Source organism: Phyllostomus hastatus, unplaced genomic scaffold (assembly GCF_019186645.2).
Source record: "Phyllostomus hastatus isolate PE091 unplaced genomic scaffold, TTU_PhHast_1.1 phas_scaffold_216, whole genome shotgun sequence".
Classification (NCBI taxonomy): Eukaryota; Metazoa; Chordata; class Mammalia; order Chiroptera; family Phyllostomidae; genus Phyllostomus; species Phyllostomus hastatus.
The window spans coordinates 3,945,721-3,972,557 of record NW_025334018.1 but is presented as its reverse complement, the minus strand read 5'-3'; the positions used below and the strand labels follow the sequence as shown (position 1 = coordinate 3,972,557).

Genomic DNA, 26,837 nt, shown 5'->3' with positions numbered 1-26,837 from the left:
GTCTGCTCTGAATTTGTTCCCAAGCCAGAGTGGCCCCGGACCCAGCTGCCACTCTCCACTTCACAGCCGGGCTGGTGTCACAGCATCCCTCACAGCCCACTGGTGCTGACCAGCCTCCCACTCACCCAGCCAGGCTAGACAGAGGACAAGCAGCTACCTTTAGAGATGCGTCCCACCAGGTCCCAGCGGTGGGTGTGAGAGCCTAGTGGTTGCTAAGGGACCATAGGGCTAGGAATCTTAGGACGCCTCACTCGCCAGCCCGCAGTGCCCCCTTCTCCCTGACACTGGCCTCGGTTGGCCTCCCTTGTCTGTCTTCCTGGAATATTTGCACTGTTCAGCCTACTCCAGGCCAGATGCATTAGGAACTCAAGATTCTCATAAAGACAAGTTTCCAAAAATGTTTTGTCTCTTATATTGGGAGGGGGGAGGATCCTCAGGGACCGGCTGCATGGGAAAAAGGGAGAACTCAGGGAAAGCTGCATGCATGCAGTTTTCTGAAGAAAACTAAAGCAAAGGTCAGTAGTAACAGTTCCATTATCGTGCTGTGTTGCCTCACAAGTCTGTCCATCAGATGGAAATGAAATGCCTGGGCCTGTACTAGACAGAGCCCAGAAAAAGCTCCAGGGGAGGACCCCAGAGGACAGGGTAGAGGTGAGGATCAGTCTCCTGGAGGCAGGGATGGCTGGGGCCACCTCTCCCTGTGCTCTGGGAAGTCAAGGCCGTAGTCTGCATGGAGGCCAGAACTGCTCCCTGGACACTGGCATGACCTGGTCCCAACTCCTCAAGCTGGTATCAGTGGGCCCCCAGATGAAATGCAGGGTCACCAGCAGTGGAAGAAAACCCTGAGGTCCTGCAGGGCAGTCTGCTCTCCTGTCCAGCTGGAGGTGCACGGTGGGGAGGACGGCCTTGCTTCCTCCGCAGGCGCGCCTGGCACTCGCCTCAGGTACGAAGGAAATGGCCCTCGTTCTGAAATACTCGGGCACTACATTTCCCTCCAGGTGGAACCGGGAGCTGCCCAAGAACCAGACGGGTGCCCAGGGTCCCAGGGCACCCCAGCAGGCACATTGTCCTTCCCTGTCCGGCTCACCCAGCACCCCTGTGATACCCAGAGTCCTTCTGCGCGCCCAAGCATGTCGCTGGCCCTCCTGCCCCGCTGCTGTCTGTATGATGCATGAGGAAGCAGGCTTTGTTGTGACTTAGGCCCACCCCCCTGTCCTCAGGCATATCATTTTTAAAAGGTCAAGGATGAGCCCTGTAGAAATTCCGAACTAAATGACAATGTGGAAAGCTGTGCATTCTCTTTGAAATTCAAGATGAAGAAATATTCTGGGTGCCATCTATGAAGTAAAAGGCAAATGGTCTCCTGAGAATGCAGGCAAGCCAGCCCGGGTTCAGACTGCAACTTGACTCCGAACAGGCACAGCCCTGCAGGCAAGGCAGCGTGAGCGGGTGTGTGGGTGGGTGGGGGCGGGGGCGGAGAACCACCACCAGCAAGGGGAGGGGAATTCCGTGTGTGATTGGTGATACGGTTCCTCCCCTAGGCCTTGAAATCTTGCCTGTGAAGTTTCTGGGAACCAGGCATTTAAGGGTGGGCTCTGGTGGGGTTGGGGTGGGGCATGTACCTGGTGTAGCTCAGCCCACCCAAACACAAGCTCGCCTCCCAGAGGGGCCGATGAAATGGCGAAGAGGGCGGCCCTCTCCCCAGGCGCCAGGTGCAGCCATCGCCCCCACTCTCACCTCCCCAAGAAACCAGGACGTGACGCTTTCTACCAATTCAGATCTTTTATTCAGGAGGAATGTGGACAGTTAGTCTCTGTTAAGGGGCACACAAAGCGGAATCAAAACCTGACTGCGGCCATCGTGGCATCCAAGTCCCCGCGGGGCTCTTCCCTACTCTGCTCTTGGGAGTCTCTGCCAGGACCCCCAAACCAGCAAAATCTCTTAGAAGTGAGTAAAGGAAAATAGCTTCGAGCAGCGACAACTTTTACAAGTGATTACTCAAAGAATGCACAATAGCCACAGTTCAGACAAATCAACTACAAAGATCATTTAAAAAAAGGTGGGGGGAGAGGCAGAAGGGGGTCCTGCTCATTAAAAACAAATAGTGGACGAGAAAGTGAAGAGAGGGATTCAGGCACGGGCTCTGCCTCCTCTGTCCCATGTGACTGAGGGGCATGGGGCGGGGGCGGCATGGCTGTGCAGGGCCCGACACAGGCTTGATTCCAGCAGACACGGGGGGTTCGGGGTGCCTTGCTTTCTTCCTACAGCAGAAACCAAATGCTTCAAGCTTGCTAGATAAGACCCTGGGGTGAGCGGGGTCTCTGGTCTTTTGAGAGCCCTGTGCTCCTGGTTAAAGAGCTAAGCCAGAGATTCTAGTGCCTGAGATGGACCAGGGGGGGCGATATTCTGAGGAACCAGCGGGTGACAGCCTCCAGCTGGGAGCAGCAGGAGGACCAGCTGCCTCCGAGGTAGGACTGCCCACTGTGCCTTCAGCAGACGCACAGGACTCGGCGGGCAGGCTCCCTCCGCTCCAGGAGACAGCGCCGTTTCCCTACGAGCCCCTCCAGACACTCGGGTGTCTGCAGACACCCTAAGTGTGTTAATAAAACTTGGGTTTCTCATTTGGTCAGTTTTTGGGAACAGTAGCTACAAGAATAAAAACAAAAGTATACACGTGGACATACCTACTGCTGAAGGGGGGGGGACAGGCGGGGTTGCCTAGTCAGCAGTGGGTGGGGCAGGGGAGGGTGGGAAACCATGGAGGGTGCTGGCTCAGCACGTTCACAGACGGAGAGAGAAGATTCCTCCAGAGAGGCCGGCGCAGGTGGCGAGGCGGCAGGGCCTCTGTGCCTCTCTGGAGCGTGTCTGCCTGACGCTGGCCTACAGCCAGGCCCCACAAAGAGCCGGAGGCTCAGACCACAAGTGTCATTACTTAAGGTGTAGACTGGGGACTCCCCCTCACAGAATCTGAGGACAACCTGCCCTTTGCCCTACGACTGCTGTCACGTCAACCCTGAAGAACTCCCCGCCAGGCAGGGACACCACAGGTGTGCGACCTGCCCGCGAACAGCCTTCTGGAGCTACCTAGCAGAACAAAAGCATGATAAACGCCTGGATAAATGGAAAATTGTATCTGAATTTCAACCTGTGCAATTACAAATTATGGCATTCCTTTCAACACTCCTAATTCACCCACGACTTAACTGGCCTCCCCTGGGGTCGCTGTCCTAAGAAATATGCTGGGTGGGACAGCGACCTGCCCCGACCTCGTTTCTGCCTTGTTCTTGCTAAGTCCTGTTTACTTAAGGAAAGAGGACAGCCCTCCAGGCCCTAATCCCTGTACTGGCAGGGCGAATTCCTAGGAATGCTTTAGGAGGAGCGACAGCTGGGGCCCTGGCGACACTCCAAGGCCCGCCTGTGCTCCCCTGGGAAACAGACTGGCCAGCCCTGCAGGGGGCATCTCAGCCGCCCCTCGGGCAATTCCCTCGTCCAGTCTGGCTGGCCCTCACCTTTCCTGCCACCTGGGCAAGGGACACACTTTGGAGAGGCAGCTGTCCCTGCCTCTGGGCCCCTCCCCAGCTGGCTAAAGTGCAAGATCCGAAGATCAATGAGTATTGTCTACAGATCCCAATCACACTGGGCACCAGGAATTAGCTGACTGCAGCTTCAAACCCTGTCCTTCTAACTGCCTCACTAGACTCTGTAGGTCCCCTGCTCACCTGCTTGGAGGAAAGTGAGAAGTGTGACCACAGAAGGGGTGGGGGGGCTTGCAGATGAAATCACCCACATGAGACCATCGTCCCTGACACGACTCACAGAGCTGATGGAACCTGCTCTTGACCACGAGAAGACAGGGGAGCAGACAGAGGGAAAGGAAACGGAAAACACCCAAACCCAACTGAAGAGGAGGTGGGTTGCGGGTGCTCAGTGACTGCTTATGCGTCGGGTGGAGAGACGAGAGAACCCCTTTTCTCTCCCCTTGGGAAAAGAAAAGGGACCTGGAGAAACTGGCCTGGTATTCCCAAGGGAAGCAGGACAAACAGGAACCCCGAGGTCTCAGTACCAGCAACTGTGGTTCCATTAAAAAGGGAAGAGAAAGAAAAAACAGGCCCCCACGTCCAATGTGCTGAGGGATGCTCCGACCGACGTCTCTCACCCTGGTGTGAAACGCCCCGCCCTACACTGTCCTGTGGTCAGTCGAGGGACCACAGAGATAGAAGTTCTTTTCCTCCTGGGGCTTGCTTATCCAGTTCCCATAGCCCATGTCCTTCAGGCTTTTTTTGAAATAGTTCTTGGCTGTCTCATAGTCACGGGCAGCTTTCTTGGCCTCACCATAGGAGAGTTGAAGTAGATCTCTGCGGCCCCGGAAGGAACAGAGCCTCTTAAATAGAAAAAAAATGTTCTTTTTGGAGACCCGGGACAATTCATTCCTCGGCCTGGAAAAACAGAAGGCATTCATCACTCGGCTGGGACCAGACATCGAGGGGAGCCCCGGGAGGGGACACCACGGCGGGAAGGGCAGCCCTAGAGAGTGGCCCCGCGCGACACCCTGTGCTCCCCATTCCTCACCCGTCCACGGTGCCCCTGGTCCCATCCAGGATCTCCAGGTCGTAGCCGTCGGCCAAACACCAGTTGACGCTCGTCTCCTTGGTCTTCCCGGACTGCCTTTTGGAGTCATACACGCTGACTCGGCCGACCTAGGAGTCGCAAGAGCGCCGGGAAAAGGAGGAACACGGCTCAGGAAAAAGGTGCTGGAGCAGGAACTCGGGACTCAGAGGGAAGAGGGACCACGGGCTCACGACCTTCCCCCTTCTGTAGGATTCTGTGTGACTGTGGCACGAGGTATACTAACTCCTAGATTCAGATGAATCCAAGACAAAAAGGAGGGCAGCCGTTGGCAATCACAAGAAAAGGGTAAATTCCTGGGGTCCTGACTAAGGCTGCCTTTGACTGCACTGCGCATGTTTGCCCTGCACACGGAGTACTTGAACAGAAGAACGTCAAGGGGAAAACAGAAGGGGTTACACATAGCACCTTGGGGTGGTTGACAATAAAGGGGTGTCGCAGTCCATCCTCAAATGCACTCCCGTCTCTTGTCACACGACAGCAAATGGCACGTGTCAGATGCCCTTGGCTGAAAAGGTAACCTGGGTACAAAAGAGAAATGTGCACACCTGTGTTTGCACCAAACGCCGCACTGAGCAGAGGCATGCAGGGGCAGGGGCTGGAGCTGGGGGGTGCCTGAGGGTACAAAACGGAGTTGTCGGGACGTTAAGGAGGCTGAACCGTGGCTGTGGCTGCCATCATCGAAGATGTGGGCAAAATGTGTAAGGTTCCAGGTAAAGGTCAGGGCTGGGGAGGTGGAGGAAGCGAAGACGCTGCAGTCTTTGGCTGCTGTGCTTCCTTAATTCATCCTGAAGAAACCTGCCTGGCACATCCTTGCCTGGGCTCGCTGCCTAAACCAGCCCCCCCAGCGCGACAGACCACACGCAAGGACTCAACCACTGACGACTGGGTCAGACACACTCTGAGAGGGGAGGCTTCACGCTAACACCTGGCCACGAAGCACGTGGTCTGCTGAGATCTGGGCACCAGAAGGACAGCCTGGTCCCGGCTCCCAGGCAGGCCCTTACCCAGTGTGACAGACTGGAGATACACGGGCTGCAGGAAGTGGGTCAATAGCGCCCCTTGCAGGCCCAGCACGTTCCAGCGCAGGATTTTGTCACTGCAGGACATGGTGCGGAGCCTCTCCCCGAGCCGGATGCCGTCCCACGTGGGCACGATGTCGCTGGACTCCACCGGGATCGTGCCTTCCCCTGCGAGAGACCCGGGTCAGACCCCTGGGCCGGAGTGCAGGGTCTGTTCCTCCGACTCGGGCCACAGGCTACTCACGCCTTCGCTCTTCACACATCCCACAGCGCCTACTGTGCGTGGGGCGCTGCGTCTGGTGCCGAGGAATCACGGTGAGCAAAACCGAGTGAGATCCTTCCCCTCCCCGAACGCTCACGGAGGTGTGAGAACAGAAGGGAAACGGGCCAGACACCGAGCGATACAAACCAACACGGACACAAGGCTACTGGGGGGCAACCTGCCCCGAGGGCTCTGAGGGACAGCAGGGCACCCGCGGGGAGAAGCCACCAGGGTGCTGAGATGCAAAGGAGAAGGAACGGTCGAGCGTGTTCAGACACGGGGAACAGGGCAAGCGGAGCCCCCGAGGCAGCAAGAGGGTGGGCTGTCCGGGAGCTGACTGCGGCCGGTGGCGAAGGAGGTCTGCTTTGCCGTGACGGGGAAACCACTAGAGGGGGCAGCTCCTCCTTCTCTAAATGACAGCTGGAGTGAGAGACAACTCACCCACTTACAGCACGCAACTCAGCGACTTTTCAGGGTGTGCACAGTTGTGCACCCATTGCCCCAATCGATTTTAAAACATTTTATTATCCCCAGAAGAATCTTCTAGCCCTGGCTGGCGTAGCTCAGTGGATTGAGCGCAGGCTGTGAACCAAAGTGTTGCAGGTTCGATTCCCAGTCAGGGCACATGCCTGGGTTGCAGGCCATAACCTCCAGCAACCACACATTGATGTGTCTCTCTCTCTCTGTCTCTCCCTCCCTCCCCTCTCTAAAAATAAATAAATAAAATCTTAAAAAAACAATGACAAAAAAAAAAGAATCCTCCGTTAGCAGTCACACCCGGTCTCCCCTGACCCCTCCCACCTCTTGGCAACCAGTAATTTACTCTGTTTCCATGGCTTTGCCTATTCGGAACATTTAGTATAAATGGAATCATATGTGTAACCTTTTGTGTCTGGTTTCTTTCACTTGTGTTTTCAAGGCCCACCCACGTGGCAGCATGTATGGGTACTTCGCTCATTTTCAAGGCTGAATGATATTCCACAGAATGGATGTACTGCTTCTGGTTTCTCCACTTATCAGTTTGGGCATTCGGTTGTTCCCACTTTTTGCTACGATAAGGAATGCTGCTATGAACTTTCATGTGCAAGTTTTGTATGAACAAAGCTCTTCATTTCTCTCGGAGAGAAAGACCTAAGAGCAGCTTAAGGACTGTGAGTGGGAAAGTGACACGTCTAATTCACGTGTGAGTGTGGCTCCGATGACTGCGGGAGGAAACGGGCAGTCGTGAGGGGACAGTAAGAGACGCCAGAGGCCAGTGGAAAAGGAGTGGGCAGACAAGGAGCAGAGCCAGCAGCAAACCCGGGGGCCCAGCACGTGGTGTCCCCCTCTGTAGGATTTGGGTCTGCCCCACCTCTCCCCCCCCCCCCCGCCCCATCCCCCAGGGCCAAAAGACCAGCTGTAGGAAGCTGACTCCCACACTGCCACTTCCAGCCAGGCCCTCGCCCCTGAGCTCTAGACCGTTACCTCTGCCTCCTATTTGGTCTTCCTCTTCCGGCAGACAGCTCCCCCACCCCCAGACCTCCCCTCTCCCTGCGAACAAGGCGCTAGCACCCGGCAGCTAATGGCAAAACCCTGGCATCTGAGTCCTCATGACCAAGCATGCGGACCTGGGCTCTGCAGAGCCCTCCTGGGGGGCGGGGGCAGGGAAGGCTTTACCACTCACCGTTCTCTACCTTGGTGCGCAGCTTGCCTTGCTTGGGGTTCTCGAAGACCGGGTAGTGGCGGGAGTCAGTGCTCTCCACCGCACGGTCGCTGCAGGACTTGTCGAAGAGGGCGCCGTCCCCGCAGGGGGCCGTGCTGCGGAACAGGGGCAGCTGGTAAACTTGCCCGTGCAGGCGTCTCCCGTTCCCTGAGCTCAAGGACTCTCCCTCGAGGGGAAACCAGGGACTTTCTCTGAAGCCTGTCACGGGTGACGGGGGCGGGCGGACTGTATGTGGGACTGACTCATTCCACACCAGGGCTGACAGGGGCCCAGGAATCGGCTCTGACCGAGGGACTAGGGGAGCACGCCGGCACCCCACCGGGCAGCGTGGCGACAGGCAGGGCAGACCTGATGTACAGGTGAAACGACACGGTCTTCTTTATCTGGAGCTTCTCTCCTCCCCGAACAGGTTCGAATATGCTGTCCTTTGCAGTCTGGGGGCTGTACTTCATCAGCTCGCTGTAGAGAAACCTGCGACAAGGAAGCCTGGCTGAGAAAACGTGTGGTTCTGGGGAGAGCAGCTGCCTGTGCTCCGGCCTCAAGGGAGAAGAGCCTGAACGCCTCGGACCTGCCGCGGTTTCTCAGGCGGAAAGAGGTGGTGGGAGCTCTCCACGGGAGACCTCAGCGTGTGTTAAAGCCCCGTCAGCCAGGGCAAGTCTCCCTTCTGCCAGGAGCGCCCGCTGTGGCAGGCGCAGGGTTCCCGGGCGCAGCAGACGGGTTCGTGGGCCAAGGGGGCCGTGGCTTCTCCCCGAGTCTCTCCACCATAAAGGAAAGGTGAACTGGAGGAGAAGGCCGACAGGCTGTCGGGTTTAAAGGTCCTCAGACGCACATGGAGGGCTTCCTCATCCCTGAGGTCATGCTGTGCTTCTTAAAAAAGGCACGAAGCCAAGTTAGCAGAGGAAGGGAGAGCACCTGACCGCAGGCCGAGAAGTGGGCGTGCCTGGGTCACGGGGTCAAATGGCCGACGCCGTGGCCAGGGGCCTGCCTGTCTGCTGGGTGCTGGCCCCCACACCGGCCGGTGGCAGGCGCAGCCATCGCCCCCCGCAGCCCCGCTCACCTGATGAAGCCCCTGCGGGAGATGATCTCCGCGTGGCAGTCGTTGACGGTCTCCCCCTTCAGGCTCAGCGAGTCTCCTTTCACACAGCGGTTCCCTGGAAGGGCATCGGCGGGAAACGGGGAATTCCCAAAGGGAGAGGTGATGAAGAGCGGGAGGCTGTCTGTTCTCAAGGCGTGAAGGCAGAGACGCCCTCGATGCATCAATCCCGACTCCTGCACCCTCCTCCCTGGGAAATGAGAACTCGCTCCCGGCTCTGAGTTAACTGCCGGCACACTGAAGCACAAGCAGGTCTCCGCCACCGCCCCCCTCCCCCCCGCCTTCAACTCGCCCCCGGGGGATGCCAGCAGAGAGTGGCCAGACCTGCTCCCAGGCACCGCACCGTGGGCGCACGCCTCGAAGCCTCACTGACCTGTCCCCAAGCTGACCACAACCCCCAGGTCGTCAGAGTCCTTCTTCATGATGATAGCAGCCAAGATCTTGCGGCCGAGCAAGGAGGGCTGGAAACTGTTGGTGAGAGCGTTGAAGCACCGGTGGCTGAGCATGGCTATCTGGTCGTGGAAGGTGCTGCCGGTGAGAGGGAGCTGTGGGGACGGAGGCCGTGTCAGGGCCGCAAGCCTGGGCCATGGCCACCTCGTCTCAGAGTGGGCGGGGGGGTTAGGTTCACACCACCGTGAACCGTCTTTCCCCTTCACGCCTGGTGTCCCGGTTCCGTGTCCTATAAGGCTAATATTAAAGCCCAGGAATAATTCAGATAATAGCAACTTAAAAGCTAACTCGCCCAGACAGGAGCTAGCTGGACCCCCAAAAAGACAGCACAAAAGTAGACGTCTTAACTGTCTTTGGCTGTGCTTCTGGGGACCTTAAGGGGAGAAGCACAGTTCCTCTGGGACCAGCCCCTGCCACTGGGGTTACCTCTGTGAAGCCCATGCGCTCTGCCTTCTCGTTCTCCCCAATCAGGACACGGAGAGCGGCGTCCGCTGCCTCCTGCTTGCCTTGCTTCTTGCTGTGCGCGCAGACGGCTGGGAACCAGCGGCCTCCGACTTTCGCTTGATAAACAAACCTTTGGGATGAGAAGCAGGGGGTCAGGACAGGCCCCCGAAATGGACGGCGGCTGGCATTGCCGGGGCAGCCAGTCCTGCCGGCACGAGGCCCGTCACTCGCACAGCTGCGTCCCAGGCGGCGCCGCCCAGACTCAGGTGCTCGGGGATCGCAGGGTGGTGTCTGCTAGACTCAGATACCACCTGGACGGCTACTTATGAAACATTTTTCCCTGAACTGACTCTTTTAAAATGTAAACACGTTTAACATGGAAATACCACACTGTGAAAGAAAAACCGTGTCACTCGTCATCATCTGAAGGTGGCTGCGAACTGAGTATGATGAAGCCATTGAATCTGACACCACTGCCTGCAGGCTCCGGGCCGGCCTTTATGTACAGAAACACCAACGCCTGACTCGGACTTTCTTCCTAAGCAGAAAAGGAGAAGCAAATAGCTCTCTCCCTGCTTGAACCACCGGCGTTGAACACTCTGATGTACCTGATTCCATTTTCCTCATCAGCTCAACAGGACCTAACCTCAAGAAGTCAAAATGCCAAGGTCTGCCTTAGTCCGGGGAACCAAGCTTTCACGAGGAAGCACTTTCTGACTCCTGGAAGCCTCGAGGCGGATATTGGGGGACGGGAGGGTCCCTTGGGCACGTCAGCTTGGCGAGCCGTGCAGGGCTCCAGTGGAGCAGGGAGGTGGGCAGTGCCGCTGGGGGCCCCTCCCTTCCTGGCGGGGGTCTCTCACACAGTGGGAAGAGCAGGACGGAGCGAAATGGCGGGGGCGCCGACCAGACCAGGGGTTGAGAGCCCTGGATTCCAACCAGGCCCTAAGCTGCTGGGTGGGGACCCTGCTTTGGCTCATCCGACTGCTCACGGGAAAAGCTTCCGTGTTGAGACTTAGCAGCTCAGGTGGCAGCAGGAATCGATCTTTACATGCGCCCACACAGAGCTTCCCACTGTTCCCTGCTTATCCTAAGCACCAAGAGCCTTCGCTCCTGACTTTGCTGCTGCCGGCGGCAGGGTCATGCGGGGCAGCGGGCGGAGGTTTGGTGACGGAGAGGGACAGCAGGCTGAGCGACACCGAGCACGTGGAGGGCTAAACCACGGGGGCCTCTGCCAGAGGGATCCTGAGATTTCACGACGGTGCCGTGTGTTTGAGCATATATCACAGATGCACCTGTGACAGTTTGTGAATTATGCAAATAGAACCCTTCAGAGTGGCCCTGTCCAACATGGTAGCCACTAGCCACACAAGCTTATTAACTTTAATTAAAATTCAACACAATTAGTAATTCAGTTCCTCAGTCACACTAGCCACCTTTCAAATGCTCAATAACCACATATGGCTGGTGCTTAGCCTTCTCAGTGAAACGCAGGGACAGGAGCTGCACTGGAATGATTAAGAAAGTGAAGACAAAGACTATAAATAATTCTTCGGAGAGGTCTGGCTGTGAGGGGAGCAGGGAGATGAGGTGGTACTGGGAGGGAGGTGTGGGGTCAAGGGAAGGTCCCTAAGACGGACAAGGCCATGTCCACAGGCTGATGGGAATTTCCCAGCAGAGGGAACGGCTGGTGATGTGGGAGAGAGGCCACTGAAGGCGCAGACGAGAGGACAGGGGCCCAGGCAGAGGGGTGGAGGGGAGAGGCCCCCTGCACCTGCTGCAACAGAAAGATGGGCAGGTAGGGAGGTGAACTTGCTGATGACAAGGCAAAATATTTGTCACATGAGTATTGCTATTTTCTCAATCAAGTGTGAATTAAGGTTACCAGTTTAGTGTGAGGAGGACGGGTTTTGGTGGAGATCTGAACAAAGAGGCGAAGGTCTGAAATAGTTTTTTCAGAGTAGGAAAGAAAATTCAGTACAAAAAAAAACAGCAGGAAAAATGCTGGGAGGGGGGCAAAAGTGGGAATGGGGGCAAGTGGCAGTCCTTTACGCAGAACCCTTCAGTGGGTTTCCGCTGCCCATGTGGTCAAGGCTGCAGGCCTCCCAGGCCCCGGGGCCCCCCGACCCTCCAGCCTCACCTGGCGCCAGGCCTCCCTGAGCGCCGCCCACGGCCCTGGCCTCCACCACAGCCCTGCAGGGGACTCTCGCCTTCGCCTAGTACCGTCCGCCTTCACCCCCCCCGCCTGTTATAACCCTGCGCTGTGATGGAGGGTCTGTGGTGCATTCTCTTCATCTTCCTCGCTTCTCAGGGAAGCCCCCTCCCCTCTCCTTACTGAGTCAAGTCAGGCCACGTAGATGCTCCCTGACTGTATCATGCAACTCCAGCCCTTTGGAATGCGTATCAACGTGGGAGCTGCATTTCATGTGATCACCAGTATCCAGCTCCTGTACTAACAAATAAATATCTGTTGGATGAATAAAGCAGGGAGATCAGCACACTACTGCCAGGGGTTACGTGAGAGGACAGTGGCTCAACCCAGAGGGTAACAGTGGGGGGGGAGGAAGGGGGTTGGGATAGAGATGAACGGAGCCCGAGGATGCGCAGTGCCGTCGTCTCCTGAGACGGGAAAGACCCAGCTCGGAAGAGCTTAAGGGAGCGAAAGTCAGGAGTTCTGCTTTGGACACATCATATTAGAGATGTCTGTCCAAGAAGAAGGGACACGTGAGCAGCTGGGCAGAGAGGAGTCTGAAGCTCTGAAAAGGCCTCCAGCATTTCGATATTAAAAGTCGTGAAATTGCTGAAGGTTGCCAGGAAGAAAAAAAGGAGAAAAAGAGGACCTGGGATCATTCACAGTAAGAAGGAAGTAACGTGTGTTACTGTATAACGTGTGTTACTGTACTAGACGTTCGACACTTGTAGCTTCTAAATTAGCATTTCCCCTCCTCTCTGCGACCTTCCTCGACTCCCCAGGCGGCACTGGCCACGCAGTGCACCGCGTCCCCACAGCACAGGGCATCACCGCCGTTACAACCTGCTGTGCTGTGATCAGTGTCTGCAGCACATCGCGGGGCAGGCGGCTTCTGAATCTTCAATCTAGTTCACAGGGAGTTCTTAAGTTCTGAATGAATGACTGACGTGAAGTCCCAGAGAGGATTTTACAGAAGATTACTGAAGGGAAAGAAGAAATGGATAAACCTACCACCCGAAGGATGAGGTTAAAGACCGGGAGTTTGAAGGGTGTGAACCAGGAGAAAAGCAGCTGGAGGGAGACCACGCCCCTCCTTTCTGAGCTGGCTTTAAACAGAGGGCAGAGTCCCACTGGTCTAACTCGTTCTAAATGCATCTGGCCCCTCGGCTGACTGTTCTAAACTGGGGCATGCTGGTCCAAGCGCGAGTTTTCAATGATGCTAAATGCTCTTATGTGTCAGTGAGGGGGAACGAGCCAGAGGAAAGATGGACAAGGACGAGAGCAGGCGGTTCACAGGAAAGGAAGTACGAGTAGCATAATCATGACTAGATGAATAACACTGCCTATTACTGTTTCAAACTAAGATACAAGAGACCATTTTTATACATTTTCCTTAGTGACTTTTAAAAATTGAAACACTGACTAACCCACAAGTAAAAATTCAAATAGTTAAGATAATTCAACTAGTTTCATTGTACAATGAAATAAGTGCCCCTCTTTCCCTAGAAGCACATACGATTAATGGGATTTTTATCTTTCATGAAAATATTCTGTGCACGTGTAAGTATGCTACTTATCTCCCCCGCCCTCGCTTTACGCCTGGCTTTCTCATTAGGAACATGCCTGAGGTGGTTTCGTATGGATACACCTCAGTTTCTTACGGTCTGGTACCCCCAGGCGTCAATGTGCTGTGGGCTACTTAACCAGCCTGCCAGTGTGTGTGTGTGTGTGTGTGTAAGCTTGTGTGCACGAGCATGACAAAGTTCCTACAGGTGGCACTACTAGGTCGGGAGGCACCGCTCTCCACCCTCCACAACGGTGCAGACGGTAACCCACACCACTGATGCTAAAGTCCATTGACAAAGTCTAATTTATGACAAAGCAAGGAGGAGCACCTGGTCATTTATTAATAATTCATTATTTTTCTTTTTCTGTTTTTCTCTATTTTTTCTATTATATTTGAAAAGAATCCCTTATGTATTTAATATTTAAAAAATAGCCTTGGGCCGCTGTTTATCAGAAGGGCTGTCCCCCCCCAGGGGTTTTTATGTGGGGCTTCGTGACGGCACATCAATTTTTCTTACAGTCAAATTTCTTTTTCCTTTATAACTGTTTTATGTCTTGACTGTAAGGGCTTTTTGCCATCCCAAAATTAAAAAAAAAAAAGTCCCTACTTTTTATCTAGTGCTTCTATGACTTCATTCACTTTATATTTAAATCCTGGATCCAGCGGAATCTGGGTGCAGGGAAGGAGCCGTCCCAGCTGGTTTCCTTCTCGGACGGACCGCCAGCAGCTTCACACCATCACTGAGTGACCCATCACTTCCCCACGGAGCTGGAGCCTCATCTGTCTAATGCACGGAAGTCCCACTCACGTCTCTGCCTACTCCTAGGCACCTCCTTCTGTTCCACTGACCCGCCGCCTCGCTAGCCACACGCCAAGACGGCACTATTTTAATGTTTGCTACAGCAGTTACTTTATTATTCTTTCAGTTTTCCTCTCCTTGCATCTTTATTTTTCATGTGAACTTTAGAACCTAAGTCTTCTGGTTCTAAAACAAATTTTAGTTCTAAAATAAATAAATTCCAATGGTGTTTTATTGGGATCGCGTTAAAGGTGAAGATTAACCTGGAGACAAATATGATCATTAAGTCATTCTATCAGTTGTCCCCACGTCACCAGTCTTCCTTCGACTCTCCAGCAGCATTTTACTTAAGGCAGAGCCCAGGTATGACGAGGTCTGTCTGGAAAAAGTCCAGTCACTGTTAATACAGTGAGAATGGTTTGTGTGACATCAATGTAACCCGGCAGCAAAGGAGGGTGGACTGGAATGCGCATGTGTGAGCAATGACAGCTTCACTGTACTAGTCAGTGCAGCAATGAATCTGCACCAAATTTTGCGTTAAACTTGAACTTTCCTCCGTGGAAACTACTTGTATGATTCAAAAGGCCACGGCTATGGGCAGCTGGTGACTGGCAGCTTCATGATAATATGCCTTGTGCAGACCTTTTTTGGTGAAACATCAAAATCACCCAGGTGACTCAGCCCTCCTACAGCCCAGATTTGGCACCTGCAACTTCTGGCTTTTCCCAAAACTATAATCACCTTTGAAAGGGAAGAGATTTCAGACCATGGATGAGATTCAGGAAAATACGGCGGGGCAGCTGATGGAGACTTGACTGTGTGAGGTCCCAAGGTGCCTACGCTGAAGGGGACTGAGGCGTCCCTGTTCTGAGTACAATGTTTTGTGTATTTTGTATCTTCTTCAATAAATGTCTCCATAAAAATAGATTTTTTACAGAGACATTTATAGAGACAAAGATAGAGACACATTACATGGCTGGGTACCTGCTGGGCAGACTTTGCACTTCTTACTAGCAATGTGCCTGCTGTTCATGTTTTCAGCTGCTGGGGCAGACAGGGTCTTTTCCCGCTGTGTTTTCTAATTGCTTGTGGCTGCAAGCAGAACAGTTCTTTATTCTTATACATTATTTTGTAATTCCCCTGCTCTCCTAAACTTTCCCTTGTCTCTAATATTTCTTCAGTTTTCTCAAGAATATTCCGTATATACATTATCTGCAAATAATGGTAACTTTACATCCTCTTTCCTTCCTTTATACTTATTTTTCTCTGTGGACTGCATTAACCAGCAGCTCCAGGACAACAGTAAATAATGACACCTCCCTCCTGACTTCAGGGACAGTTCCAGGTTCAGTGCTAGGTAAGTGGCTGGCTTTTGACTTCAGACGTGTATTTTTATCTTGCCAGGGAGGCGCTCAATAATTTCACAGACTAGATTTTTTAAAAAGTCTGAGTGAATGCTGAATTCTACTAAATGACTTTTTGGAATTTTTCTCCTTTGATCTATGAATATGGTAAATTACAATAATAAATATCCGAATGTAGACTAATCTTCGCACTGCACCGACGTGCCATCGTTCACACTGTGGAACGGCAGAGACAGAAATGCTGACGGTGCTGCACTCACCACTCACGGTGCGGGGGAGCCACTCTCACGCACAGGGCGCAGTGCAAGCAGGTTTGCGGTGGTCTGTGTGGGAAAGCAGTAACTGACACACAAGACTACGATACACTGTGTTTGGCAGACTCACAACTGTAAACCTAGTTTTTGCCCCACCCCACATTGCTGACGGAAGCATAAGCTGGTGTAATTCTCAGTGGAGGATGGCTCAGTTGGCTGGGGCACCCTCCATGATGCACCAAGGGTTGTGGGTTCCATCCCCGGTTGAGGCCTGCACACGAGGGAAATGGCTGATGTGTCTCACTCGCATCTGTGTTTCTCTCTCCCCCCTTTCCTCTCTCTAAAAATCAACAAACACATCCTCAGGCGAGGATTAAATAAATAAATAAAACTACACAACCCATGGTCCAGAAACTCCACTCCTGAAAGTTTAAACCACAGGCGTGCACACACATGCTTGCAGACTTGCACGTGGTGCATGGACAGTCACCACGGGGTTTACACCACACACTTGCTCGCACATGGTGAGCAGACAGCACACGGACAGTCACCGCGGGGTTTACACCACAGACGTGTGCACACACGCGAGCAGACGTGCACACAGTGCACGGACAGTCACTGCCGGAGTGTTTTTGTTGGTCAAACCGAAACCAACCTAAACGCCATTGGAAGCTGGTTAAATAAATCATGTGAGGGAGGGCATCAGCAGGACCGACATTCACTGTCTTAAACCAGGGGCACGACATCGGTGAACATGTTCGGAGAGATCCTCTATCTCTGGTTTAACAGAACCATTTAAAAACAGCATCTGCTCAACGAAACGTTAGGCAGCTGTGTACGATTCCACTGACCTGTACACGCTGACCTGTGATGACCTCTGAGATACTTTCGTAAGTAAAGGAGTCACAGCCTAACACAGAAGTGTTATATACTTATTTTTCTTTATAACAGAAAAGAAACTATGCTAATATGTGCATGGAAATTTCTAGAAGGACTCAAAAAACTGGTAATAGTGTATGGGGGGTAAGGGAAAGGAAACTAGAATCCGAGATAGAAACGAGACATTCTGTTGCATACATTTTGAATCAGCTTGAATGATTCTCTTATGTATATATATAGTTCTTTCAAATTAAAATTAGTTACAAAATTTTAAAAAAGATCACGCTCATTGGAAAAGTAACTATTTTCAAAGTGGCTGATCTTCTAGGGGCTGCAGAGACAGGGCTGGACCCGTCTCCCTCAGCTTGCCCCTCCCGTCCGTCGTTCACAGCTAATGCACACCCACCCTCTCTTTCCCCGGTGACACTGGGCAGCCACCAGCCCTGGAACACTCACTTGGGCTCGTGAGGCGGTCCGGACTGGTCAACCAGCTTGAACTCAGCAGCAAAGCCGTGGGAGCGGGCGTATTCTAACAGGCCGCCCACGGGGTTGGTGTTCAGGTATCTGACGAGCTCACCAATCCTCCTGACCTTGTTGGGCATCGCAGATTCCGAGTTATCAAACGATTCTGTGTTGGTACTTCCGGGCTGAAAGAGAATTAGCCAAACCAAGAGGGACCGACCATAAACACTTAAGGAAACTGAGGGATTCACGGGCAATCCTACACCATCCTGCTGCTAAAAACCACCCGTATCTTTCGAGTAGGGAGTGGCCCCACCTGGGTCTCGGAAGGTGTCGAGTTGGTCGCCTCCCCGTGCAGGGCCTTCATGGCTTCCTCCGCAGCCATCTGCTTTGCCACTTTCTTGCTGGGGGCACTTGCAGTGGGGAAAGTGTGGTTTCCCATCGCAACACAGTACTGGAACCTGGCAGGAGATGAAAGGAGAATTAAAACGGTTTCGATCTAAGAGACATACCTAGCCTTTGTCGGTTGTTATCCTGTAGGACTCGCCATTTCCTTGCACACATCACCTCTGTGCCTTGGCTCACGCAGCCACTTCTGCCTTGAAGAGCCGGTGCCTCTCTCCCTCCTCCTGCCCTTGTCTCGCTGAGTCTCGCTCACCCCTACTCAACACTGAGCACCGGCCTAGAGTCACCTCCTCCAGGAACCCTTCTCTTGCACATGTAAGTCTGCAGAGCCTCAGAGCAGAGCTTGTCACACGTATGCCCGGGTCCCGGACCATTTTGTCCCACCACCAATAGCCCCCGAGCCGTGCAGCTCCCCAGTGCTCGGTCCCTGCTTCGCCCTTTGAATTCCTAGTCCCAGACTCTTTGCCATGCCCTCAAGGCCCCCCGTCTTCCATATCAAACACAGGAGTGATCGCTCTGTGAAATAATCTGCCATCTCTGAGGAGGCAAAGAGGAGCTGCATCTCTCTCTCTTTTGAGAAAACCTCAGCAGAGATACATGATACAAGAGATGTACTTGGGGTCATGGGCAGGGCCTTCTCTGGATAGGAGGCGGAATTCACAGGAGCTCCCCAGCTTGTGCACACACTCAAGCAATGTGGTGACGGGGTTCTTCCCAGAAAAGAAGGAAGCTGCTGAAGGGGTGGTGGGCTGGGCCTCTGCCGTCTGGAGAAAATGAGAGACAAAGAAAAACAAAAACAAAACAAAAACAACTGAGAAAACATCAGCTAGTCCATCCGAGCAGAGGGAATGGCGACGGGAGAGTTTCTGTTGGCCAACTGCACGTGAAGGGCCGGTTCCCCCGAAGAAAGGACTGGGGGGACGTTCTACGCACTACAGGAGAGGGTGAGTTATTTAAATGTCCCGGGTCTCTTTTCTTATCTGGAGATGGGGCTTGATGATCTTTAATGTCTCGTGCAGCTCTGCAATCTGTAAGTCTACTTGGTCAGGGGGCGGGGGCGGGGGGCGGAGGGCAGAGGGGAGCTGGGCAGGAGCAGGCGAGGGGGGCCGGTGGGAGCAGCAGGCCACCGGCTCGGAGATGAGGAACCAGCCAGGAGGCCGAGACGGCCCCAAGAGGGCCAGCCCCGTCCTGAGCGACGCCCTCCCGGAGGGCAGGACACCCACCTTCTCCGGTTCTCTCTCCGTGGAGCCGCAGTTCACTTCTTCCGGTCTTCCGCCGTCCTTGGCTTTAGCTTCCTCAAGCAGGATTGTCATGGCTTTCATGGCTGCGTCCTGCTTGGCCACTTTCTTGCTGCCAGCTTCAGCTGGGGGAAACTCTCGGCCATTGATGACAACTTGGAATTTAAATCTTGACGGAAAGTGATTAGATGTGTGAACACTAGTCTAGGCCTCCCTTTTGCCCTCTCCAAAGAGATCTTCACCCTGGAACTCCTGCTACTCTAAGGGGCTTTTTGATTTGTGGAGGAGACGGAAGGTAGGCCAAGAGACTCCTGTCCCTTTGGAGGCTCGGCCTGTTGCTACTTTTTGGGAACAAAGCAGCCAGTGGCTGCCTCCCTACAGCTCGTCAGAGCAAACGTAGCCACAGGTGACATGGAACTAGCTCAGGGGACACCCACTGTCTCTCACCTCTCGGCAATGAGTCTGCACGAAAAGGATGAGGTAAAACCACCACATCACAGTCTTGTTAGCAACCAAAAAGCCTTCGCCCTAAAGCACCTGTGGTAGGCTGCCCGCCCCAAGGGCAGCGAGCGGGGCCTTGCGATGGGGCCTCACACCCCTGGGCCCCTGCCACTCCTGGGGGCCTGTTCTTGTCCCCAACCTGCCTACAGAGACACACCACTCGCTCGTGGTTTGAGTCATTCTAAAGGTCTGTTTGTCTGACGCCAGAGATGAAAGGAATTTCCCCGTTATGTAGAAAACCGAAAAGCGCTTGTTCTGGGCCTCTGGGCTAAACTTAGATTTCCTTTGTCCAAGCTTTCAAATTTGTTCAGCTCTTTGCTCAACCTGGGATTTCATTTAGAAAAGTAGGTCAAATTTCTCATTTCCTGGGTCTTCTGAAATATTTGAATATGGCACCAATGTTTCTTATAGCCGGAGTCCAAAGGAAGGTTAGCCACAAAACCCACTGCTTGTCCCCAACCCTGGGGAGGGGGCAGAGGAAAGAGAACAGCAGCCATCCAGTCTTTACCCCAAACGGAAAAGAACCGGCCCCGCCCTGCTAGCTTTCGGTCAGACACACCCCCTTCACGTGCCGGCTCCCCCGCAGTGACACTGCCGTGTCATTAAGACAGTCACAACAGGGGATGCAGGTCAAGCTGGGAACCCTCACCCTCAGAGACAGTCTAGGTTGCTCTCTCCTGTCCTCACTAGCCTCAGTGGGTTCAGCTTCCTGCTAGGCCCTGCAGCAGCTTCTTTGGGGCCCACCCGTCTTCCTCAATCTGTCCGCTGGCCTGCAGGAGCCTGGAGGAGGGGATTTCTTATTCACAGCTCAGGAGCAGCAGCAAGTGCTAGCCCAGCCATCTGTGCAGAGGAGGTATGCAAAATCAGCCAGCACCTCCAGGAGGCAGGCAGCTGTGCTCGCCCTACAGCGCCGTTTCCCTTCGGGGGCTGGGGGTGGGTCTGAATCCACTGCTGCTACAGCTCAGCTCGCCCTGGCTCTGGGTGTGCAGCCTGCCCCAACCCCTCCGTTCCTGCACTCTCGGGGACTCAGTGTCGGGAAGGGGGGAATGGCACGTGAAGAGATGCGGGAAGGGAGTCTGGTCTTTATTACTTCCGGCCTTAGCGGGCAGACACGATACTGATGCATGAAAGCTCATCCTTCCCCAGAAGCTTCATTCTAGCCAACAGGGTCAACCTCCCCCTTGCTCAGCCAAGATCCTGGCTGGTCCAACCCTACATTCCCTGCTCAAGAGCTACAGGAAGGGCCAACAAGGGTGCTTTTGCCAAAAGGCAGAGAAGAGGAGGGAAAAGACAGGGGCCACCACATGGCACTCTCACGAGTCAGCAGAGACTGCATCGGGAGCCAGAGCGCCTGACCCCAACCCTAGGCACAGTTCCTGGGGTCTCTTACCGAGGTTCATGGGGTGGTCCACTCTGCTCTATCAGGTTGAACTCACAGGTCTGACTAGCGAACTGAGCATATTCTAACAGCCCGCTGATGGGATTCTTCAGCTGGCACTCTGTCAGTTTCTTGTAGGGTGAACACCGCGGCAAGCCATGACTGTAGAAGGAGGGCATCTCCATGATGGCTCGAAACTCACCTGGGGCTGCGTGGATGCTATTCAAGTCATCGGGGATGTCATCTGTGGCCCACTGGCCATTTTCAAAGTCAACATACCCTGTTTTTGAGGGGCCATTGTCACGGACAGGTGGTTTCGGTTTTATTGGTTCTGGGGTGACATCCTGCTCCCTTTCTAACTTTATGACCGGTTCTTGCCCATTCTCCAGGTTTCCTGTGGCGACACTGTTGGAGGCATCTTGCACAGGTGAGTCACAAGGAGGGAGCTCTGCGCTTCCTTTGGTCTCAGGGACAGCAGCTTGAGGGGTTTCAGGGACACTGTTCGTATTTCTCTTGATTTGTATCCTCTCCCGCTTCTTGTCAGTCAAATACCAGATGGGAGGGGTTGTCCCTTGCCTGTAGACATCGCCCTGCCTTTCCAAGTCAATCAGCACGGCGTTGACGTCTCGGGCTTTCGTGAGGCCGATGTTTTTGGCCAAATTCAGAGCGGAGGACTGGAACACACTGAACAAGTAGTTGCAGATCTCCTCCCTGATCTCGGCCATGTCAGCAGGCTCAGAAGGGTCTTCCAAGCCGGACGTGGGGTCTCTGTCTTCAGCTTCCAAACCGGGGGCTGAGTCTGGAGCTCCCTGGCTACACCCGTCTGCTCTCGGTGCTTGACTGGGCTGGTTCCAGCGCGGGGCCGAGGCCGCAAGTCTCCACAGAGGGGGCCTTCCTGCCTCCTGATGCAGCGTGCCCTTCTTCGCTAGCGAGTACAAAATGCGATTGACTTCCTTCTTGGGGGCTTGGAGCTTCGCAGCCAGATCCTGCGCTGTGGTGACCCTCCCTTCGCCGAGCTCCTGAAAGAGCTCTAACACCCTTTGTTCCTGGCCCTGCAGGCCGATCCGCAGGTCCTGGAAGTGTGAGGAGAGCCTATCGACACCCCTCCATGGCAGAATCCTGCCGTGTGGGGAAGGAAGCTGGAATTCTCTCTGGAGCACCTGACTTCTGAGAGGTGCGCCCCTGGGGATACCCCAGATCTCCGGCTGCCTGCCTCTGGCAGGGGGTCCTGGAAACCTTGGCCAGAATTCAGGGAGGGGCAGCGGCAGGACTGGTGCCTGCTTTCCAATCAGAGGTACTTCTGGGAGCTGCCCCTTGAGAAACTCTATTTGCTGAAGCTGGAAACTGTTAGGATAAGATCCTGGTCCCGGCTGCTGGTGTCTGAGTTCACTGTGCACATAGCCTTGAGGTGGGCTGGGGTAGTATCTGTTCAGGAAAGGCCCCTGCAGAACAGGACGGAAGAGAATGTGAATTAGGGCTGCCGTGGTCAGCCGGGCCCTGCAGGTGGGGGGGGGGGCGCGCACTGCACCTGGTGGGACCCAGCCGGGAGGGCTTGCCCACCTTGTAGGCACTGCCTGTGGACCCAGCACAGGCGAGAGGGAGGCACAGGAGGCAGAACACAGGGCTCCCAGGAGTAGCGTGGCCTCTCCCGCAACCTAGCTCGTTCTTTCCCCTTTGGCAGAACTTTAGGGAGCTGAGAAAAATCTTCCTACTCATCAAAACAACTACCCTTTTCAAATCAGAAAAACAAACAGATGTTTTGTTTTAAAAAGAAACAAAAACAGGATAATAACCTAGACTGCAAAGGGAGCAGGGGCCCAGGGAACAGCCTGCAGCACAGACCCTCCCTCTGACCCCTCTGGATGATCAGAAGACACACAGGTGGAAGCCGGGTCTCCCCAGACAGCGGCAGAGGGAGCCTCCGCCCCTGAGAAGGGCAGCAGGAGTGCACAGGTTCATCTGCAGGTCCCTGCCAGAATTTGGTTTTAGAGCACTGGAAGATTCCTTTGAAAAAAAGTTACACTGTTTCCAGACTCGGTGTGGAGCTCAAGCTCAGAAGGGACGCTGGGCCCTTACTCCTTTCTTCCCAAACTACCCAGGTTCTCCTGGGCAAGTGGAGCCGGCAGGGCCTATTCCCGGACACCGCAGCCCCACGCTCCCATACTCCCCGAGTTCCCTGCTTCCACGGTGTGTCCTTCAGAACCCAGCTCCACAGGGCACAGGCACACCACGTCCTCACCAACTGCCATACAGTTACCAGGACGAGCCCTTGTGACCCCTTCCCCTCTCCCTTGTGGGGGTGGGGGCAGGAGGTACTTAGGGGACCCAGGGTGGGCTCTCGGAAAATACTTTGCTGACTCCCTCTGGGGCTTGCAGACCTGTGTGCGCCTGAGGGTGGAGGTGGGGCAACTGCTAGGAACAGTGTTCCCCACGACTGTCCCCCTTGTCCGAATCTCCTGAAGGCTCCAGGGGCCCTGCAGGCAGCTGTGCCCCTTTTTCGATGACTTCAGCCTTCTACTTCCCCACGCCCCTGATGCAATCAGGGGATTTCAGCACCCTGTGAATCCGGCCCACGGCGCCCTGGCTGTGGGCCTCCCGAATGACTGCCACCTGGACCCTTCAGCCACGTGACTGGCTGTTCTAGTTTCTCATTCAGTCTCACCATCAACTCTAGCTGTCGCCACCACCAAACCTCAAGCCCTCAAACTCTTTTCCAGGGGTCGGGACATTTTTTCTAGAAAAGGGCCAGATGAATCTTCTATTGTAGCACAAAAGCAGCTGTCCCCAATATGAAAACTGTTAGATGGGACAAAGGTCTCAAAGTCTAGGAAATTCTCAGTGTTATTTCTTGCTAAATGTTAAAATGTAGCCAAGTATTTTGCAGATACAACTGTAAATAGGAAGAGCAGACAGGAACTCAACTGGAATGAAAGTAGCCAACTGCAAAGAGAAAATTAACATGTAATTGACCAAACAGTGTGTATAAGGAATGGCTAAGCCTCCCTTGGGGAGGCAGAGCTTCTGATATGAATCCAGCCTCCTTTGCTGTTGGAAGTATAAATAAAACTATGTGGCGGCAACCACTTTCACTTTCGAACAGACCACCCTGAACCCCTAAGAGTTCAGTAACAAAACTTCATTTACAAAACAGGTGGAGGGCTGCACTTTGCTGACTCCTGCTGTTTTTCTGATGGAAACTTCCCCGTTCCTACAACTTCCTCTCCTTATTCATGTGATCCCCACGTAGCCACGGGTCAGCCAGTCCCGCTCAACACCACCCTGGCTCCACACACCTCCTCGTTCAGCCTGGATGTCGTGGTCGGTTCCCTTACCCACCCAAGCAAGGCCCACTGTCCCCTTTTTCTTTTCCAAAGGGTCCACACGGTGTTGGAGAAGGACACTGACAAAAGGGGTCACATAAATTCCTCCTCTTGAACTTCAGGTTTTCACTTCTTCGGTGGTCAGTTCAGTTCAACATTGCTTCACTGTGGGCTGAGCTCTGTCCTTTAGAAATTACCCCCCCCCCCCAACCACCACAGTTTGGTGGCAGCATCGAAGGTCTCCTTTCACCCCTCTTTACCTTCTGTCTGTCCTCGGCCCTTTCTCCTGCCCCTCACACGCAACTGGTCCCCAGGGCTTTGTCTCAGGGCTGCCTCTTCCTTCCCTGAGGTGATTCCATCCACTCCCTCAACCTAAACCAGCCCTCTTAAGAAACTGTTCACATTGATCATCTCCAGCCACCATGTTATGCTGAAGCTCAAGACTGAATTTTTAAACGCCTAAACAATCTGTCCACTTAGCTATCCTTGCCATTTCCTCAAATGCCCCAAATTCTGACTGGATGAGTCTTCCCCCCACCCCCACCCCTCCTGCTGCTGTTCTCATTACTGTTAGCAGCACCCTTCTCCTTCTAGTCATTAAGGCTAGAAACCTGAGTCCTCTCTGCTGCCTGCCTGCCTTCCTCCGAGTCTCCAACATCTAAAAATCAGGTAGTTGCCAAGTCCTGTGTTGTCTGCCACCTCCGTATTTGCCCGTAAGTGCATTGCCTACAGTTCTAGCCCCTCCTTACCTCTCACCAGGGCTACCGACCTAGGACAAGAGCCTCTCACCTTTCCATCCCTCTGCATGCCAATCCAGTGGGCCTGCTTCTCCCTCTATGACCACCTACTGCAAGTCCAGCCTCTCCCTTGCAGATCTCCTGAAAGCGTTCTCCAGGAGACTTCTGCCTCCATCTCCTCCCGCCTCCTGTCTTTGAACTCCTCCTACTCAGCACGTGTTACAGTGCTTACTTTACCTTTTATCATAGCTACTAATGTTTTTATATCTCATTTTATTTTTATTTTGTTATTTTTTAATCCTCACTTGAAGACATTTTTTTCCCTTGCTTTTTAGAGACGGGGAGAAGGGAGCAAGGAAGGGAGAGATGGAAACATCGACATGAGAAACACTGAATGACTGGCTGCCTCTCACTCGTGCCCAGACCAGGAACGGAATCCGCAGCCCTGCGGTTACGGGATGAGGCTCCAACCACCTGGGCCGCACCGGCCCGGACAGCTACTGATTTTGTAAATGGCACACATATATAGATTGCAATACATTTGAAAGGTGATTAACAACAGTAGGTGCCCTAGAAACTACTCCCAATTACTCCCAATATTCCTCACATGGTACTGACGGGGGCTCCGTCAGCTCCACGGTGCGCTCCCGGGGGAAAGGACCACGCACGCTTGGGTGGTCTCCGCACCCCCAGCACCGAAGAGAACACCTGGCACAGGGCTGGTCCCAAACCAACATCTGTGGAACTACAATTGCACAAACAAGACACCCCTACGCCGCAGCCCCTTCTCCCTTGTCCCTCCTGCTGCATACACACAACCGTCCCCACCGCACTGCTGAGAGCCGAGGTGTGTGTGCGAGCCGGGAGCCTGGCCCCGGGAGCTGAATTAGGAGGGTTTCTGTGCTGTTCTCATTAGTTCTTAGAGTGACCTCGGTCAAAATAACTGTTTCAAAGTGGCTAAAGTCAGTTCCTAGCTAAATGCTTTCTAGATTTAAACTGCGTCTACCTGCAAAACATTTGCATGTTCATCTACGTGAAAAGAATAGAATTGTGACAAATTCATGCTTTGGAAAAGTACTCAGTTTTTATAAAAAAAAGTGTTGCAATCTATTTGTATTCACCTGGAGAAAATTTAGGAATGATATAATGTTAAATTAAACGGCAATAAAAAAGCAAGCTGCAGAGGAACATGTATGCTGTAACCCACCTTTTTGTAAACAAAAGAAAACCCCCATGAATACGCATGTGCGTGTACACGCCAGAATGAGCACAGAGAAAAGAAGGCTACATTTGTTAACAACTGTTATTTTAGGGAAAGATTAGAGGGAGATTGTTAATTTTTTCTCCCCCCTCCCCCACACCCAAGGCCCCTGGGAAGCCAAGCCAAGCCGACACTTGAAAATAATCGCCATTTGGAGATTTGCTGCACGGGAGTGAGAGCAAGAAAGTGGGAAACCAACTTGCACCATGGTTCCTAAATCCCTCGACATCCCTCCTCACTTGCTTCACACCTGCTTATCACGCAAACCGTGTAACGGCCGCTGCGCACTTGCTGCCCTGCAGAGCTGCACTTCCGCCCAGTCTCACGTGTCGGGGGTCACGAGAGGAGCCCCCACGTTCATCACACGGGCCCCGTAGGGCAATACACTAGGAGTGCGAAGACTGCTTTTCCTTCAAGTAGGATGTCTCCAGCTCTTTCACAGCAGGGACACACACCTATGTGCACACGTGTACGTGTGTATATTGTACGATTGTGGAGGCATTTATAAGGCTGTGTGCTTTGACTCAAGTCAAAACTCAGAATTAAACACTAAAAAGGGTAAGCTTCACTGTATGTTAAATTTACCTGATTTTTAAAGACATATATAAAACACATATGAAGTGAGTTGTAATACAAATAATAGTTAATAAATAATAATACAAGAATAAACTGTTCCCTGTACTCACAACTGTAAACCTACACTTGCCCGCTCTGGTCGATATCTCTGTTCTTCACACACATATGCATGCATACATGTACATGTGTTTTATACACAGGGTCTGGCACAAGTAACACCCCTTTGTATTATGAAATCTTGTACTACACAATGATAAGCATGTAATTCTGAAACAGAACAATGTCACACTCAAGCACACCATATGACAT

At 53.4% G+C, this 26,837-nt stretch overlaps 1 protein-coding gene across 3 annotated transcripts in view; it reads right to left on the bottom strand.

Annotated features, from left to right (window-relative positions):
- Positions 1 to 1,767: 1,767 nt before the first annotated feature.
- ADAR (adenosine deaminase RNA specific) overlaps positions 1,768 to 26,837 on the bottom strand; it is a 42,936-nt gene continuing 17,866 nt past the window's right edge. For 2 of the 3 annotated variants that reach the window (XM_045816439.1, XM_045816437.1), the window contains exons 2-15: positions 20,647 to 22,076; positions 18,741 to 18,924; positions 18,133 to 18,281; positions 17,429 to 17,573; positions 17,107 to 17,297; positions 9,582 to 9,729; positions 9,079 to 9,250; positions 8,670 to 8,763; positions 7,961 to 8,083; positions 7,574 to 7,707; positions 5,634 to 5,816; positions 5,035 to 5,147; positions 4,570 to 4,697; positions 1,768 to 4,436 (exon numbers count right to left, since the gene is read on the bottom strand). In XM_045816439.1, the coding sequence (XP_045672395.1) occupies positions 4,178 to 4,436; positions 4,570 to 4,697; positions 5,035 to 5,147; positions 5,634 to 5,816; positions 7,574 to 7,707; positions 7,961 to 8,083; positions 8,670 to 8,763; positions 9,079 to 9,250; positions 9,582 to 9,729; positions 17,107 to 17,297; positions 17,429 to 17,573; positions 18,133 to 18,281; positions 18,741 to 18,924; positions 20,647 to 21,359 (2,736 nt within the window). In that variant the 5' untranslated portion in view covers positions 21,360 to 22,076 and the 3' untranslated portion in view covers positions 1,768 to 4,177. The remainder of the gene's footprint in view (positions 4,437 to 4,569; positions 4,698 to 5,034; positions 5,148 to 5,633; positions 5,817 to 7,573; positions 7,708 to 7,960; positions 8,084 to 8,669; positions 8,764 to 9,078; positions 9,251 to 9,581; positions 9,730 to 17,106; positions 17,298 to 17,428; positions 17,574 to 18,132; positions 18,282 to 18,740; positions 18,925 to 20,646; positions 22,077 to 26,837) is intronic. The other variant, XM_045816438.1, reaches the window with a different exon arrangement.